Source organism: Lepeophtheirus salmonis, chromosome 4 (genome assembly GCF_016086655.4).
Source record: "Lepeophtheirus salmonis chromosome 4, UVic_Lsal_1.4, whole genome shotgun sequence".
Classification (NCBI taxonomy): domain Eukaryota; kingdom Metazoa; phylum Arthropoda; class Copepoda; order Siphonostomatoida; family Caligidae; genus Lepeophtheirus; species Lepeophtheirus salmonis.
The window spans coordinates 53110283-53129489 of NC_052134.2; the positions used below are offsets into that span (position 1 = coordinate 53110283).

The 19207-nt window shown below is 34.8% G+C and overlaps 1 protein-coding gene and 1 long non-coding RNA gene across 3 annotated transcripts; one reads left to right on the forward strand and one right to left on the reverse strand.

Moving 5' to 3' along the window:
* Window positions 1–1363: 1363 nt before the first annotated feature.
* On the reverse strand, window positions 1364–11272 carry LOC121116209 (uncharacterized). The gene is made up of 3 exons (XR_011779894.1): window positions 11072–11272; window positions 5484–11020; window positions 1364–1691 (listed from the first exon to the last, which is right to left on the reverse strand). It is a non-coding gene; the product is annotated as an uncharacterized lncRNA (long non-coding RNA).
* Window positions 11273–11399: 127 nt separating this feature from the next.
* Window positions 11400–18034, forward strand: LOC121116211 (cytokine-like nuclear factor N-PAC). 2 transcript variants are annotated; one of them, XM_040710459.2, is made up of 6 exons: window positions 11423–11650; window positions 11732–11872; window positions 16627–16690; window positions 16756–16946; window positions 17002–17343; window positions 17400–18034. In XM_040710459.2, the coding sequence occupies exons 2-6, from the start codon at window positions 11840–11842 to the stop codon at window positions 17658–17660; spliced, it is 891 nt and encodes a 296-aa protein (XP_040566393.1). In that variant the 5' UTR covers window positions 11423–11650; window positions 11732–11839; the 3' UTR covers window positions 17661–18034. The 2 variants fall into 2 exon arrangements, with proteins under 2 accessions (XP_040566392.1, XP_040566393.1); XM_040710458.2 differs by lacking the exons at window positions 16627–16690; window positions 16756–16946; window positions 17002–17343; window positions 17400–18034 and adding an exon at window positions 12653–14585 and having other exon boundaries at window positions 11400–11650.
* Window positions 18035–19207: the final 1173 nt, after the last annotated feature.

The window sequence follows — 19207 nt, forward strand, 5'->3', positions numbered from 1 at the left end:
TGGACTGTTAATTAATGTTTATTTTCTAATTACTATGAAAAGGTTTGGTGATTATTTTTTTATGTTCTGTTTCTGCTGTCCTATTTACATTAACAAATTATACTAATCATTTAGTCATTTGATCATCTTGAACGATCAACAAGCAAAAAGACAGCACATCTCAGATCTCCTAGATGCTGGAGTTGATGTGATGAAGATTACGAACCTTGTTAAGTATTCTAGGAGCCTGGTTTTTAAGTTTGCAAAGATGAAAACAAATAGATAAGCCTTCTCCAGGATGGGGTGAAGTAGAGGGTATAATTTAAAGAGGGATACGAAGTTCTTGTTAAGTTTGGAGAAGAATATAAAGGAGGATCACCCGAAGTCGATGAATCGCCTCGTCAACTACTTCTCTGTGGCTCCTACGACCATCAGGATGGTCATTAAGCACAACTTGGAAATAGCTTTTTTCCCCAAGGATCAAATATCACCTTCCGGTCGATAGCATGAAAGCCAGGAGGCTCGCGAGGTGCAATAAAATCCTGACATGGATCAAGGCGAATAAAATTTTCACAGTTGTTCAATTCCACAACTGCCGGAACGATCGTTAGCTTTTGGAAACAAAAGAAGAGGTCCAATAGGTTTACCACTCCAAAAATTCTGACCACACAATGGTCCTTGGCGTTGTGGCCTCTGATGGAAAGACGATGCCTCTGTTCTTTTTCAAGGCTGGACGGAAAATCGGCCAGGAGGCCTACTAAAAGGTCTTAAGCTATACCATCTTTGGGGAACTTAAGAACAACTACCCGGAGGGTAACTACGTATGGACTCAGCACAGAACCCCTCTCACACGTCCGCCATGTGCTAAAAATTCTGCAAAGATAACATGTCTAATTTCTGGTCAAAAAATATGTCTCCTCCTTCCTTACCAGATTTGAACCCACTGGATTTTTCTATATAGAACACTTTGGAGAGGGAAACCAACAGGACCTCACATCCAAATGTGGACTCACTGAAGTCCACCATAGTGGCTCCAAAGGACAACTTGTCCGATGAATTTGTCATCAACTCCTGCATGGCGTTCAGGCGACGTGTGAAGGCTGTGATTGATAATTAAGGAAGCCATATTGAGTGAAAAAGTTTTGAGAAAAACCTTGTCTACATGTTTTGTTAATATTATTTTTTTCCCTATTATTGAAAATATAAAATTATGGATGTATTTCTAAATCCCTCTCTCGAGTCCACGTTTTGCTGCCCTACCCTGTCCTGCAAATGCATATGCATTATGATATACGTAAGGGGGCAATAAGAAGAAAAAAACAGAAACAGTGCTACATATTCGATGCTATACTCATCGTCCTTTAATATTTCAAAAAGATATTTGTTATTTTTTAGGTCAAAAATATGTATATAATATACATCAGGGAGTACTATAAACAGTGTACTACTACCTTGTATACATGCTCGATACTACATGTTAAACGACTGAGAGATATATATTGACTACATTGTAATGTCCTAGATCAAAAATGTCTTCATTTGGTTCATAAAATGTTGTACCAGTCCTTCTTTAGGAATGAAGACTGCAGTTCTGTCGAGTTCTCTCGAGTTCAGTCTCACTCCGGTCCAGTTCAGTATCCCTTCGGTCCAGTTCGGTATCGTCCGGTCCAGTTCAGTGTCACTCCGGTCCAGTTCAGGACTGCATATCAGCCCTAAAAGATAAAATTTGGTCCCTGATTACGTCAATCAATTTTATTTCTATTTTTTAAAATCCTTTCTAGTACTAACAGTCTTGAGGACCGGTTCCAAGGAATGATAGGACCACCCTAAAACTGGACCCGATTTGACCGAATAAATAAGGACTGACACAACAATACATAGATACACTTTGTTTGATTAATTATTGATCATTGTGTAGAAATATTATAAGCTTTTTTTTTTAATAAATAACTATGGATAAATAGTCTTTTAAACAATTTAATATGTTTTTCTTCATAACATGCTTATCATTTTTTTTCAGCCTTTTTATCTAAAAATAGTCAATAAAGTAAATATACAGGAATTTGTAATTTATTAATATTTTAGATAAATAGATAATTTTTCAAAAATTTGGAAATAGTTTTCCCATAAAATGATTATTTTTATGAAAAATGAAATAAAAAGGTTGTAGTATAACGTTTTTTTAGTTCTTGTTGTATAAAATTAGATTTTTTTTTTTTAATTAATCATTTTTTGGTAAATTATTTAAACTTTTTGAATGATTGTATATTTATCTAAAATAGTAATTAATTATAAATTCGTATATTTTGAAGGTAAGCGTGCTATTTTTTTTTTTTTTTTTTTTTTTTTTTTTAATTTAGAAACTTCAAAGGAGCTCAAAACAACTGTCAACCAGTAATAGGACGCCATGATAGAGGATTTTTGCCGCCGTCTGTACGCCATAACTGCCGCTAAAGGCTGCTACATTAATGATTTAGAGAGCTGAGAAACACATCTATTTATAGTATTAATTTTGTTAAAATTTTATTATGAAGTAATAAATTACATCTTGTTGAAGTTTAAAATTCAAAGTGTTCAGATTTTAATGGACCACTCGGTATGTTCCACAAACAAACAAATTTAGAGACCACTCTAATATACATATTATAGCATATCTATTATAAGGTCTCCAAAATATGATTCTTCTCAGAGATAAGACTTTAATTTGTGGGGCCTAAGAGAGAAATAAAAAAAAATATTAGAATCTTAGGAGGGAATGTGGGTAGATGAATATGACTGAGATAGTTTAATTTTTCGTTCATATTAATGTACATATATCCTGTGGCTCATTGAAGAAAATTGATTCTTCATTTTTAAAAAATGCAACATCACGTTTCCCATCAAATCCCTCAAAGAAGGATTCAACTTTCCATACACATAAACCAGGTGGTCCATTGAAATCTGAATACTTACTCATTCCGTAATTAATCAAGGTTGAGTGATAACTTACCTACAAGTCAAGAAAATAATACTCGAATATGTTCGACGAATTTCCATTCGCGCACTCCTTGACGCTGGAAACCCCTCGATGGAAGTCATTTCCAACGACCACCGTCTACGATGTCAGCAATTCCGAAACGTAGGAGAGGAAGGCCTCTGTCAAAAAGACTAAACTGGATCCGGAGGAGTTAAAGAAAAGAAACAGGCCAAATTGTCGGGTACAGGCTCACTGGATCCGACTATGCGACTGCCTCGGAGGAGAACCCTTTCTCTGTAGTTTTCCAGTTGAGCCTGCACACACCTCAAAAAAGGAACAAAAATGGTTGGCCATCAACATTACTTTCTGGCCCAAACAATTTTACGGCCTGATGCCAGCCACCCCCCCTTGACAACACCTTTTGTGGGCATGTCAATGAGAAGTCCTGCAGTGTCCTAAATCCAAACATCGAGGCCCTGCCACTGTCAGTCAGCACTCTGACTTTCCCAGGGCAAATTTTCCAAAGACGAGCTTTCCTAGATCCCTAATTTGTTACTTCTCTACAAACCTTCAAATTTGTATAGTCTAGCTATTTTATTGATATTGATTTGTAACCGTAATTTTGTCTTCAAAAAGAGCTCAAATAAGTAATATAATTTTTATAAATAAGTACGCATAGGTATCAGTGTAATTGGCACTATTGAGCCGATTCTGATTACCAATCTTCCAAAAAACCGGATTATTTCTGATTCAGATGTATCGGTACACCTTTACTTGTAACCCTTTTGTTCCAGGGCCAAGATATGATGTAAAAAAATAGATTCCATGGAGTGTTTTCACTGACGTCACAAATTGCATCATAATTGAAGCAAACGTCATTTTGGGGGCTCATAGTTGTCTTAGAGATACATAGTTAGATATTCTTATTTTCGATAGACTGTAAGGTTTGAATCATTTTATTTGTGTTTTCCAAGGCATGTGCATGGTTCACCATTTTCATTTTGATATTATTGAAAATGGGGGTTTATTTTCTTAATTCTTTCTTTAGGGCCCTTATAAGATGGTAGATACCAGCAAGGTTGACAACTCATTAAAACCCTGCATATAATTTTATTCCCTGATTTTGCTCAAAATTACTTTTGAAACGTCATTAGCTTTATTGAATCACGCAGCTTTTCCTTAGAAAAGAAACATGGGGGAGGGGGAAGGCCCAAAGTCAATTGGTCAATTCTTCCAAACAATGGAACTATTCTTCAATTATTAATACAAATTGTTCATAGCTTAAAATGAGAGAAGTTTAATTCAATCAATCAACGTTCAGAACAGTGTTTAGAGGAAAGTAATTTAAAAAATGGACAGCTGACAACAAAATAAGTTGTAATTTTTTGTGTTATTGAGGTAACAACTGTTGATAACGTCGTTACATTTATTGTATAACACAACTTTTCTTACGAAAATAAATACAAAAAAAGGCCTAAAATCAGTTGATTGTTAGCTAATTCTTCTCAACTATGAAACTATTATTCTATAATTGATGGAGATGGTTTGCAGCTTAACAATAGCTAATTCTAATTCAACCAAGCAATATTCAGAATACAGATTGTGAGAAAAGAAGCAGAAAAACGACAGCTGACAAAAGAATACACACCATATTTTTTGTGAGCGAGGTAATGAGGTGATGCCGTGCAATATTATGAACCGACAATGAATACTGAGTGGTCCATTAAAATATGAATACTTAGAATTTTAAACTTCAACAAGATATAATTAACAATACTATAAATAGGTGTGTGTCTGAGCTCTCTGAACCCTTTATGACCCAAATTATGTTTGAATTAGATTTTTAAATTTTTCTAGCATCTGTAGCATATTATTCTGTATAACTAACACATATTTAGCATAAAAATAAAATATTTTAAAATAAAAATTTGGTACATCAGGCATACAGACATGGTCAAATATGTCACATTGGGCATACAAATGCAAAATGTCATATTAACTACTTATTGGTCGATAATACTTAAAATAATGATTACATTAGCACGTAACTCATGGGATTCATAGCATAAAATTGTAAGGAGCAATAAAAATACATGCACACCAATTTATTTTTAAATGTAACTGAAATACCATGTGTGTTTTTTGCGCAATAAATCTTATCAGTGTTTTTGTAAACCTGTACATAACCGGTATGATAAGTTTCTAACAGATGCATCCACAGTAATTTGACTTATAAGTAATTTTCCAAATGTATCAAATTTGGCATATTGGGTCATAAAGGGTTGACCATTAATCTAGACACCCTTAGTGGTAATGATGGCTTCCAGGCGGCGGTGGAAGGCCTGACACCCGCTGCAGATATAGTCATCCATTTTCATCTATCACAGTGCTGGTTGAAAGTGGCTTTGAGGAGCTCGGTGTTTAGATTAATGACACTCAAGGCCTTACCCTCGGCATGCACCTAAAAATTGCATTTCAGGAGGTTGTCATTAGGGCTGTAAGGGCCAAAAGTGTCAAAAATTAGTTCAAAAGTACTAATAAGACTCACTAAAAAGAGTCTTGCAAGGGAGGAGATGGGTTTCATCATTGCTGGTCCAAAACTGGCCTCTCCACCAGGAGATCTCTTCCATGGGTCATCATGGACTTAAGGGTATTGGTCTTGGCTGTTTTCTTTAACTCCTCCGTGTCCAGTTCGGCCTTTTTGACAGAGCCCTTTTTCCACTCCAACGTTTCAGACTTAGAGCTTAGATGGTAGTCCTCAAGACGCCCAACTGCTTCGAGTGTGCGAATGGAAATATGTCGATCACGCTCAAGTGTAATTTTCTCGAATTGTATGTAAGCTAAAGGGTTCTTTATAAATCTGAGCGTCTCCTTGAGGCTGTAACCCGGCAAGCCAATTCGAAATTGGTGCTCCTCCGCGTCTTCTCCATCGTAAATACATGTTTTATGTTGAAAGTGCAATTCAAGCCCTTGTCTTTCAAAAGTGTAAAGACCCAAATAATTTCATGAAGTTTGACAAAGAAGGAAACCTTATTAAGCTCTACCAGATGGAAGATGAAACTCCTTGGGCGCAACTCTCTTCTTTAGCTTTATTTAAGCTATTTAATGATTGGTAAGCTAGTGGACATGAAGTCCCTGTTGAACTTCTACGTCCTCCTACGGATTCAGAGGTTAAGGTTCCTCCTTCTCCAACTCTGCCAGTAGTTACAAAAGTACATACCACCAAGCGAGTAACTATTGTTAATTTTTCAGATAAAAATTATTAAAGATTTTAAGAATGTTTTGTACATTTTTCGAAATATGTTAAAAATATCGCGTCGACCCCTATATATATTTATATTTACCTATAAATCTCCTGGCAGACTAGTTACTGCCAAGTTACACATACTCTATGTCTCCTCCACGCCTTTCATTCTCTTTACTCTCTCAGTCACGTCACAACATTTTGAATTAAAAGTTGCGCAACCTCCTTAAAGGTGACACTCAACCTCTCCCTTTGAAATTGAAATAACTTAGTTATTTTCTTTCCTTATTGTTCACAATGTAGTTAAAGATGGTCCGGATTTACTTGAACGCCCCTGTATATAGTTCCAATACATGGTGTATTACATTGGTTCGTTCTAAAATCATAGACGTCTTAGCGTGAATACGCCCTATAGATGTAGAAACACTCTGTTAATAATTTACACTAAATCTCTTTAAACTCAACTAAAAACTTGTCTTGGACTCGAGCTCACAGACTCGAACTCGTACAGAAAATTTCGTTGTGAATATGTGTTTACTAATCGTTCTCATTAATCGATACGGACACTATTGATCACAGGTATGTATTGACTCATATTCCTATTATTTACACTCAAAAAATCAATAAGGGTTAAAAATACCTTCTCTTACGTATTTATGACACATACATACATATGATGATATTGCTCCATCAACCATGTCCTGTATTCAGTTATTCTTTTTTGAATCATTCCCCCCTCTAAGTAGTGTTGGATTAGTCCTAGGACGGATTTCCTAATCAGACTTTTTTCACTCTTTCAGTCTTTTTTTTTTTTTTTAACGTTCTGTTCTATGTTTCTATCATAACAAAGTACAATATACATTGTACGACAGTAAATCGTGACTTTCACTTGATAGTGTCAGGGAGTCCGCATTTGAGAACTAGCTTCCAAGATTTCTAAAGACAATAATCATGAGTCTTTCATGAGCAAACACAAATCTTCAATCCGGTTTTGAGAAAAGGATCTTCACTAATCAGGAATTAAACTATAATTAAAACTGCTAAGGAAAAGAAAATTCATTCTTCAGATTACCAATTCCAAAAAAACGAGCCAGTTAAAAAATACACCGGATTTTCATAACTAATTATATACATAATTGGGGGGCTTGGTTTTTAGGAAAATTAAAATTTCGCTTCTCATTTTTTGGACTTAATTTCTTTTTTGTTTCGTCCTATTTAGAAGAAATAAATCCTCCTCGTTTTCCATTTCTAGATTTAATGTTAAATTTTTGTTTCTCGAGCCTCCTGCGTTTCTTGCCTTATGTCAGAAGGTGGCGTGGGGTCCTTGCGAAAGAAACTAATCCCACGTTGTACTTTATAAGGTTCCCTTGATGCTCAGGGAAGAGGTGGCGGATAAACTTAACTTGTCTCGGTACCAGCAATTCACCTACACAACCTGTGGGCCATGGTGATTATAGTATATTAGAAGGGTTACATCCTGACATGGCTCATCAGCATTCCAAAGTTTTATCGTCCTTATAAAATATAAATTGCAACGAAATTGTATACGATGATTTTGTCTTGCAATGAAACAACTCACAATGATATTACACACAACGTTTTTGTCCCACAATGATAATCATAATGTATACAAAAATATTACGTTTTTGTCCGCAACCTTTTTATCACAATCATTTCACCAGACACCGAATTCCTTCGTTATGTTTCACATGTAAAGCATTTATTATCTTAATATTAATCAATTTTTTATTCATAGAATTATTACTTGTTTGAATTAGAAATAAAAAGTATATCAAAAGAATTAATAAATATAAATAATTCTACTCCATAGCGTAACTTTAGTATTTTGTTTATACATAATACAAAATAACCCTTCACGCCCAAACTCTGGCGAACCTATTGAAGTTTTTTAAAAAGTATTTTTAATTTGTTCGAGTATAGTCAAAAAGATCAAGAATTGACTATAATTATCTTTGATTCTCTTTTCAATTTCTTGTGGGTCTGAAAGGAAAATATAGTATACTTAGTTAATATTTAATTCTAATATTTGTAGTATTTGTAAATTAAAGAAGAAAAACATGTATAGTCAATGGACTCTTTTATATGAATACAAATTTTTTATCAATTCTACCTGTGTCCAGAAAGAGGAAGCTGATCAACACAAAAGTATTGTCAAATAAATAAATTGATTTTTAATTAACATAATATGTACGTTCAAGTTTTGATCTCTATAGGTACAGGTGTCTGGTAATATGATTGCTGACAAAATGATTGTGAACTGCAGGGCTTCAAGGCAGTTAACACTCAAACGCCGTTGTTTCCCTGGGCCTCAAGGACTCCTTCAAATACCCAATAATCCATCCCGGTCCTTGGGTTGTGCAGGTGAACTGCTTGGCTCCAAGAGAGGATAAATTACAATTGCCCCCACTTCACTGGCCATCAAGGACCCAATCGAAAGTCCCATAATACACCCAGTCAGCAGTTCACTTGCACAACCCGTGGGCCGGGTGTATTATAGGCCATAGTCCAGACCAATCCCCTCAAGCCCATACAAGAGATCTTGGGGTTTCAAACAAGACTGTCCAGAGAGCGATAAAAAAGTGACTTGAAAGAGCCTTGTGAGGGTGAGGATACCACTTTTGACTCCAACAATAAAAGAAACCCATCTTCCCGTTGTAAGACTCTTTTTTGATACTTTTGCCCACCCCCACCCTACAGTCCTGATGTCAGCCCCCTCGAATACACCTTATGGATTATGGGAACGCCTGCAGTGTCTGTCATCCAAACACAGAGGCTCTCAACGCCACTATCAGTCAGCACTGGGACGCCATGGCAGAGGACTACATCCGCAGTGGATATCAGACCTTCCACCACTGCCTAGAAGCCATCATTGCCATAAAGGGTGGCTACATTAATTAAGAGAGCTTAGGCACACATGTATTTGTAATTTTAATTTTGTTGAAATTATATTGTTAATTCATGAAATATACTTTGTTTATGTTTAAAAATCAAAGTGTTCAGATTTTAATGGACCACTCGGTATAGCTAATTAATCATTTCTGAATAAACTTATACTTTTAGAGCATTTTCATATAACATCAGAATTGGTCATCTTAGGGGCCTACACAACTGAGTTTTATAGGAATAAAAACCATTTTTTGTATTAATATTAAGGAAACATGTGAACTATTCCCGTACATTGGGATGTCGAAATGGAACCTATTAATAAAATGACTTAACCTTACCGTCGTATCAAAAATTTGTACCTATAATGCCTAGATTTATTAAATAACATAGACTAATTAGTAATAAAAATAGGTTATTACATCATTATTTACGAAGTGTAGAACAATCAATTAATGATTATATTTGCAATGAATATATATTTTTATCTTTTAATCTATCTTTTCATCCATAATAAATTATTAGGGATGAGAAAGATTGTGAATCGAGGAGCACAGCACTATTACATTGATCGGATCGCAATTTTTTTGGTATTTCTGTAGCGACATAGCAATATAAAGATCAGAACCGATTGCGATACTGCGATCACCGATATAATATCGTAATTGATCGTCGATCAGAAAAAACTCCGATCTACAGGCTTGGTAATAAGCAACTTATTACTCTACACAGAAAGTAATATTGTAAAGAAACGTATTATTTTCAAATGCAAGTAACTAGTAATATGAAATATATTACATTTGGAAGTAACTTGCTAATAATCGATCCAATCCAAAATTAACTGTAGAAACTTCGTCGATTTATATGGATTTTTAGTAACTATTACTTAAATTAAATTCCAAAATCACTGTTTATGATTTGCATCAAATAGTATTAATACAATCTTTTGTTATTTTAAAGCCATTTAATTGAGATCAATCTAGAAATATTGGACATATGTCCATCTTATGTTGTAATTATACCAACTTTGAGCCCCCAAGATGGTGTTGCATTCAATTGTGATGCAATTTGTGACGTCTTGGAAAAGGCTCTTATTTATTAAAAGACTCTGAGCATTTATTTGTATTGGCCTCCCATCTCCCTTAAAACTGTTACTGATATTCAAAAGTGTTGACTAGATTGTTGATTGATGTAATAAATTTAAAATAAATATAATAAAATAATAAATACTAAGGTGTAAAATAAGAATTGTGAAATTTTTTTACCCCCAGGAAATTCAATATTTAACACATGCTTTTCCAATTTTTGTAGTAATATATGTACAATACATGGAGTACAAACTCTTGTTATGAATGCTATCGGACGCTATCACAAAAATATCAATATTCATTACAACAGTCAGATAAATGACAACGAGGGAGCAAATGCACAAAATGAAATCCTTTGTGATATATATGTTTATATCCTCATCGTGTCATGAGCCACAAATGATGTTAATTAATGATTAGATGATCGAATTAATAGTATACATAATTATAGTACAATATAATATTATGAAGCAATCTCACTCACTCCATTCTCGATAGGTAAGCTCGTTCGTAGACGGAGCTCGTAAGTCAAATCAATTTATTCCCTTAATTAAGAAATAACTTGGAAGAATTAAGCTTGAAGCGGCTCTGGCGTTCCACTATCAACTCTCGACTAGTTCGTTTAAATGTATAAATATACATAAAATATATGTCAACACAAATTCTTGTTCAAAATCCAGATTGTAACTCAGAAACCCCTATATTGGAGTACTACTCGTATCTCAAGCTATTATTACTGTAGTCGTATATTGAAAGGTGGCATTCAAAATCTATATCCTTTTTTCAATTGTAGAGATGTACGTTTGGAGTTTCATAGTCAATCCTTCCAAATGAGATTGATCCATAACCCTATTATAGAGTAATACAAACATAATCAAAGACCCATTGTAATATTTATACAAACGACGTATGAAGTTCCGAACTGTCATTTCTAGTTGTATTAATAGGATTTTGAAAGTTGACGACTGATCAATGTAGGTGGTGTATCGTGTTTACAACTTTACTGGGAGCGACGTTGAGTAGCTAGACACATTCAAAAATGGCGCCATTTACATTTGAACTTTGAAGCATAGTAGTAGCGTCAGGGAGGGTATAAAAAATAATAAGAAGAAAATAAAGCTGTGGCTATAATTTGGCCGTTTTCTGTTTTCCTTTTTTTGGAGCGCTTTTTTAAGTTGTTGTGGTTGTGGCCCCCATACAGTAGTGGGCAGCCGAGATGAGCCGAGTTATCAAGAAGAAACAGAAAGGAAAGAGAAAAGAAAAAAAAGGAAAAGAAGACAAATTTGGATATCTTCGGCGTCGTTTGTATTTAGCGTCTATAAAATCAAGAAGGAGAGAGATTTCTGGAGTCCTTCCCTCATCCAGTGATTCTGAATTGTGACGGATTCATATTGAATTTTGAAGCTAGTGTCTGTGACAAAGAGAACAGGGGAATGTTGTTTACGAGTGGATGAGTTCGTTATTATTAGTATTATTGAGGTAAAAGAAAAGAGTTCGGGGACGGGATCCCTCATTATTCTCTTGTTGTTGTCAATGTTCTTTATTCTTCTTCTTTTCCAGACCTCTAGTCTAAGTACGAGTATAAGTCGTTGTCCGCCCGCGAAGAGAGGAGGAGAATCACCGCCTGTCCAGACGCAACATAGGATAAATAATCCAGGAGAGTCCCCCATGATGAATTCCTCCAACACGAGTAGTAACGAGGTAATGACGAATTAAATAATGCACGTTGAATAACTTAGAATGGATGATTCCAACTTCACAGTACGCCCAGTCCCTGCTGGGAGGGAGAGAGGCGTCCTCACTACGTCCTCCACCTTCTTGCTTGAAAATGAAGGCAGCTACTCCAGTTTCCCCATTCCTCTCTCCATAGCCGGGAGGTGGGGGAGGGAGGGAACCTCCATTTTTATCCCCTTCATTTAACTATCAACACATTTCAGTCTTATTTGACTCGCTATAAAGATCAAAGTCCAATGGTTTTTTTTATTTTTTTAAAGTGGGTTCATTTAACTCTCTCTTGAAGCTTTTCATTCAATTAAAAGAGTATGTATGATGTACTATTTATTTGTATGACAAATACACATCTTAAAAAGTTAGATGAGGGTTCGTACTGTGAGGTAAATTCGTCAGAATTCAGGAGTAAATATGTTTTTCCATCCCTGAATAATATTCCTTTCTTTTACACTTCTTCTTCTAAAGGGAGAGAAAAAAAGTTCAAATCTCCTTGGGGTTTGTGTTCCATTGATTCTCTGTTTGATTGAGGGAGTATAACCTTCGTATCGGTGTTCTTTTTTTATCTTTCTTTTTTAATTTTTAGTATTCCATTGTCATTATAAGTCCCCTGAATGATTCAATTTTGTAATAAATCAAAGAGGGAAAAAATGTATATATTTCTGAAAAGTTATTATGATGGGTTCTGGAATTTATGCCGTTTGGATCCTGTTCTCTTTTTTTTTATCCCACATTCCCTTTTTTTCCCCATAGTACACCTTCCGGTTTGGTGATCCAGTATGGGCCAAAATGAAAGGTTTTTCTGCATGGCCTGGAAAGATTGACATGCCACCCGATGGAATGAAGCGACCAGCTATGCGGAAAATCATGCACTGTGTCTTTTTTTTTGGTACACATGACTTTGGATGGATCCTTGATTCGGATCTCAAACCATATCAAGAGTTTAAGAAAGCGCTTACTTCGAATAAAAAATCCAACAGTTTCCTCAAAGCCATAAATGAAATTGAAGAGTTTATTGCTAATGGAGGTAAATCTTCCGTCCTTCCCCAAGATGATGAAGAAGAAGATACCATTGACGAAGAGGCGGAAGAGAAAGATGCAGAATTTGACGCACTTTTTAATAAAAAGAAAACCAAAGTACCTAAAAAGCGAATGTCGTCTCTTTCCTCAAAGACGGATTCCTCTAAAAAACCTCGGCTTAAACCTAGTAACGGCAAAAAAAGTAACCGATCCTTTGACCCATCTTTAGAAGAACGAGATTTCTCGCTTCCCCCTTTAAGCAATCATACTCCAAAGAAAAGTGCATCTGCAGCCGTTTCTTCATTTCTAGATAGACCTTCCGCACTTCAACGGCCAGCCAGTCCATCATTCGATGTCACAACCTCATCTCAAACCCTCAAAGAAAAAGATATTCAACCCTCTACACTTAAATTTGGTTTTCTAGGTCTTGGTATAATGGGAGCAGGGATTGTTAAAAACCTTCTGAACTCTGGGCATCACGTTTCTGTGTGGAATAGAACCTCTGAAAAATGTGAGGAGTTTGTTAAAGTAGGTGCATTAAAGGCACTCACACCCGCAGATGTGATTTTGGACTCAGATATCACATTTTCCTGTGTAAGTGACCCTCAAGCAGCCAAAGACATGGTCTTTGGGAATTGTGGCGTACTGACCGAAATAAGTAGCACAAAGGCGTACGTAGAAATGACAGGGATTGACGCAGATACATCCCAAGATATCGCCGAAGCTATTTGCTTGAAAGGAGGGCGCTACCTAGAAGCTCAAGTACAGGGTAGCAAGCAGCAATCCAATGATGGAACACTCGTCATCTTAGCCGCAGGGGATCGTACATTATTCGACGATTGCCAGTCCTGTTTCCAAGCCATGGGCAAGAACTCTTTCTACCTAGGAGAAGTTGGCACTGCCTCTAAAATGAATTTAGTTCTTCAGCTAATGGCTGGTGTTACCCTAGCTGGATTGGCTGAAGGAATGGCCCTAGCAGATAGAGCTGGCCTTCAACAAAGAGATGTGCTAGAAGTTCTTGAGCTCACTGGTCTCTCCTGTCCCTTAATCATCGGTAAAGGAAAAGCCATCATTGAGGGGGGTTTCCCTACCAATCATCCTCTACAACATATGCAAAAGGACTTGAAATTAAGTTTGAATATGGGTGATCAATTAGAACAACCTCTTCCCTTGACTGCATCAGCGAATGAAGTATTTAAGCATGCAAAGAGGCTGGGTTATGGCGATCACGATACTTCAGCGGTGTATATTAGGGCTAGATTTTAATATGTGTGTGTGTGAACTCTCTCTCTTCAAAAGTACAATAATTATTTTTGTAATTTATCATGTGGAAGTACGAAAAAGTGCGTGCGTATTGGGATGATTTAGATCCATTGTAGAATTATACATATATTGCAATACTCCTCCTCAGAGTGCCCTTGTTGCATTGAGAGCAATATCATCATTGTCCAACCATTCGTTCTGTTTTTTTTTGTTTTTTTTTTAAATACACAATTAAATTGCAAGTTGCTTTTTTAAAGATGATTATTATTATTATTATTATAGAAGTGATAATTACCAACATTTTGTTCGAATGTGTATATTTGTATATGTTTGTAATATTTACTGGAAATATATATCTATCGTATGTTTTGTTAATTCCATTAACAAGAAAGATAAAACTAAAGACCACACGTAATTATTATTAATTAATTGTCCTTAATTCACTCAGAATAGTTATTTTCGATTCAACATAATCGTTAATTATCATTAATAATATAACTTTATTTGAAATGAATTTAAGTGAGATAAGTCAAGTCACGGAACATATTCTTTTTTTTTTTTTTTTTTTTTTCCCTTTTTTTGAGCAAGTGTGGGCAATTTTTGAGAATTAAAAAACAATCTCGTATGAATGTATTAAGTATTCCTTACATAAATACTCGTCATGTGTTTCGGTCTGTAAATCCTGTGCCGCTCTAAGACTCTTAAAATTATCCTTTTTTTATATAGAAAAATATATATGTTATTTTTTATCATATTTTCCCCTGTCTACGGTTGAAAACCTCGATCTGGACTATGATGTGGCCCATCAACACTAAAGATAACTCGAATTATATTCTAATTCATCCTGTAGAGGCGTTGCAAATTGAAGACTCGGAAATTCATTGTCATAATGAAATAATTACAAATTGATTGATTTTGTGTATTTGAAAGGTCCCAAATGAAGGCTCTAAACCAAAGGGCATTAACTTTTTTATGTAAGGACCACTTTGGCGTTGCTAATAGATATGAGGCCCACATGTCTTAATGATGAATCCTAACTTATGGTTGATTAAGAATACACAATTCATTTTGTTTTGAGGATTCCGCTAAACATGTTCAAGGATTGCGGGATGACGAGCTCTACCCCAAGCTATGGTTAACATTCTTTTTGCATGGTATCTCAACTCTATATTCTATATATATATAATGTAAAAAATAAATAGAGCATTTGTTATTGATTTTTGTTGAAGATTGTTTTTGTGCTGACGACCCACATAACGAAATATTTTTCACTAACTAATTTTTGATTGTATTCCTCATTCTTATAACAAAATCATGCTTGATGACATGTATGTTAGAGCTTATTAAATATGTCGTTTAGACTTGTAGTATGGATCTCAAAAGTGGAGATCATAAAACTTCTTCTTGGACTGCGAGAAATGGACGCTCCAGTTCCGAAGGACAAAATGATTAAGGGTTGTTACCTATACCACGATTTTTAAGAGACACTCCATTGCACAACTTTTTTTCAAATTTCTACCTGTCAGTTTCAAGACACTTTCTGTTCTAAATTGAAATTGACCGGTTCTGGAATTTTCATGAAGTAAGAGCTGGTTTTATATTTATACAGGGTCGTCGATAGGATAAATATGGACTATTATAAACTTTATCAAAAAAATAAACTGAATGTAGAGCAATAATTGTTTTGTTTTTTAAATTAAGTGTGAGACTAACTGGATTGAGAAAATAAAATAATATTTGTTCTCTCATATCAAATAAACAATCAATGTAAAGATGAACCCAATAAGGAAAATTATACAATGGTTACTCCAAGAACACAGTTCCATACAATCTCATGAAAGGATGTTTGAAAAGTGCATAAGACAAGATGTTGTGACAAGAACGGTACCTTCATCTTTGTTGCTGGCCTAAAATGATGGATCTGGTCAAAATATGTCACCCAGGTTCACAAATATTTAAAATGGTTAATCAGTTGGAATTTGAATAGAGGAAGAATTATAATTTTCTTCAGGTTATGTGATGAACTGGATCGTGTACAGATGTTCAAAATGATGTCTGGGTATTAGCTAGAGTGGGAGGGGATGGCTGCCTCTCACCTGTCAGAAACAAAGTTTCTAGCCTTCGTCATGATCATGGGTACCATTGGGAGCAATAGTGGATGTACTGGTAAATGCATACAAAATGATTTTCTACTAAAGATGATCAAATATAATAAATTGTGTATTCATTTGCTCTACATGGTGTTTAAAATAGTCCGGATTTATCTAATCGCGGCGCTGTATATAAAAAAGTTAACTTCTGATCAAGGGAGGACACTCAGTCTTTCTTTCTTTTTGTTAACTGAGGGTCCTTACAAAAATTGGAAATTAGTTGAAATTGGAGAATAGTCTCATGCATTCGTCCGTATATGTATTTTCCCTCTATCTTATCTCCCCATTTTTCAGAAGGTCTGCAAAGTCACGAAAGATCAAAGTGATGGATCTTCGAAGTTGAACAAATTTACTGGAAGTAAGTGTGCTATATAATAGTCATTAAAAGGTACAGACTATTATTCAATAATTTTATTTTGTTAGTGAAAATCAAAACCGTTCCGAACATAGTCAAAAGAAAGAGAACCAATTATAGACTTCGGAAAATTATTATCCCAAAGTCTCCATTAATGGTCTTGAATGAAATAGTTGGCTCTGTGACTTACAAGTTTGTTGAAAGTACCGTTCCATCAACCATTAACGGAATGGCCACTCTCTTTACTGCTCAGTGCACGGTAAATGACAACTTATTTATTTATTTTAAATAACAAATTTCATGATTCTATATAGGTTGAGGGTCGTGATTATGAGGCTTCAGGCCCTTCAAAACAAATGGCAAAGAACCTTTGCGCTGAAAGTGCAATTCAAGCCCTTGTCTTTCAAAAGTGTAAAGACCCAAACAATTTCATGAAGGTTGACAAAGAAGGAAACCTTATTAAGCCCTACCAGATGGAAGATGAAACCCCTTGGGCGCAACTCTCTTCTTTAGCTTTATTTAAGCTATTTAATGATTGGCAAGCTAGTGGACATGAAGTCCCCGTTGAACTTCTACGTCCTCCTACGGATTCAGAGGTTAAGGTTCCTCCTTCTCCGACTCCGCCAGTTGTTACAAAAGTAAATACCACCAAACGAGTAAGTATTTTTAATTTTTCAGATATAAAATTTATCTTTCCCCTGATTTTTTTTAGCCACCAGGGGGATCCAAGAAATTGCCGGATAATCCTACTGAGCGTCATCCTGTACAACTTTTGAATGAGATTCAAGGTGGAGTCAATTATGCCCTTGTAAGGGAGAAGCCCACGACACCCGTGATTTTCGTAATGTCTGTCACTGTGGATGGAGTGACCTTTGAAGGAGAAGGGAAAAATAAAAAGGATGCCAAAAGAAATTGTGCATTAGCTGCTCTTAAAAAAATATATGGCATTGTTTATCCCGTGAGAGATAACTAACTTATTAATTTACTAATTGTTTTTTATCTGTCTATGCTTACTATCAATTTATTTCTGTACATATATTTTTAATGTATGACGACGTTTTTTTTCGATTTTTTTTTTTAAATTTGGCTTCAATAATGTAATCCCATATAATGTAATTTTAAATACCTACATTTAGTTCGTTAATTTTAGCAAATTATCTTATCCTCTTTTTAAGTTTATCCCCCGATACTCAAATCATTTTTTAAAATTTGATTTCAAAATATTTTTAAGTAGGAATACATAATTAATTATAATTAAATATTCACTTATAGTACATAATTATCGTAGGAAATGATTAATTCATATGAGACAGTTGTGTCAACTAAATAAACTCTAAGAATTTTGAATAGATTAATTACTCATTAGATAATAATATGTACAAACTTTTCATTATCTCATCTAGCCTTTTTATTTAAATTAACCTGTGTCCCATGAATAATTTTACTGTAACCCTCAAAATAACATGGTTTAATAATTGAGAATTGTGTAACATTAGTATACTTAGGATTTTTGAGGGATTTTTTGGCAAAAATGAGCACCCAAAATATCAAAATGGAGCAATTTGTATTTAAAGAAAAATACTATATCAGGTGAATTTAAGGTAATCAGTGTTTTATATATGTATAGACCATAATTTATTCATTAATTTTACTATTAATATATCAACAAATCAAGAATTTAGAAAGATTTTCTTCAGTTAACTTTTAGCTTCGAAACATATAAACATATTAAACATACGAAAATACTGTTCAACGTCCACATTAGTAGTTTGAGTAAATTAACGTTGGTGTGATCTTCAGGAGTCTTCTTAAATGGAGGCATTTCATCATCCCCACCACTGATATTACCTCCAACCTTTTGCATAAATGGAAGATCAGGATTTAGTAATTTTTCCCCAAAGTATTTCTCATTTGTTGCAAGATGGATTCAAAGGGGATTATTCATAGGTATCCTGTATAAGTTTGCCAAAACGTCATACTTTCTCTTTCTATCTCGAAATTGGAGACAACCATATAGGATAGTTGAAATTCAATTCTCGCAACCTTTTAATAATAAAAAGGAAAGGCATACTTAATACTTAGGGTCATTCCACGCCAAATCGATCAAAAAAGGGACATTTTTTGCTGCACCATCTCCAATTTTTTTTAAAACTTTGCATATAGTTTAATATTGAATAGATACTCAAAAATCTAAGATTTTAGTCTTCTTTGACCTCCATATCAGGTGTTAGAGGCTCCTAAAGTTCCAGCCTCGAGGCCACTACCCATGTTTTTAAACAGCTATATCTCATGTGTTTTTAATGATATCGATCTACTTTAAACGTGATTGGATAAATATTTACACATTAATTATTCGATATTTTATACTTTTACCCAATAAAATGTCTCTTTGACCTTTTGGTCACGAGGTCAAATCTTTGACCTTAAAAATTTCAAACATGTAATACTTTAATTTTTCTCAAATTGTCATGAAATGACCGTCAACATATATTTATTAATTTCAATAAAGTTTTGGGGGGT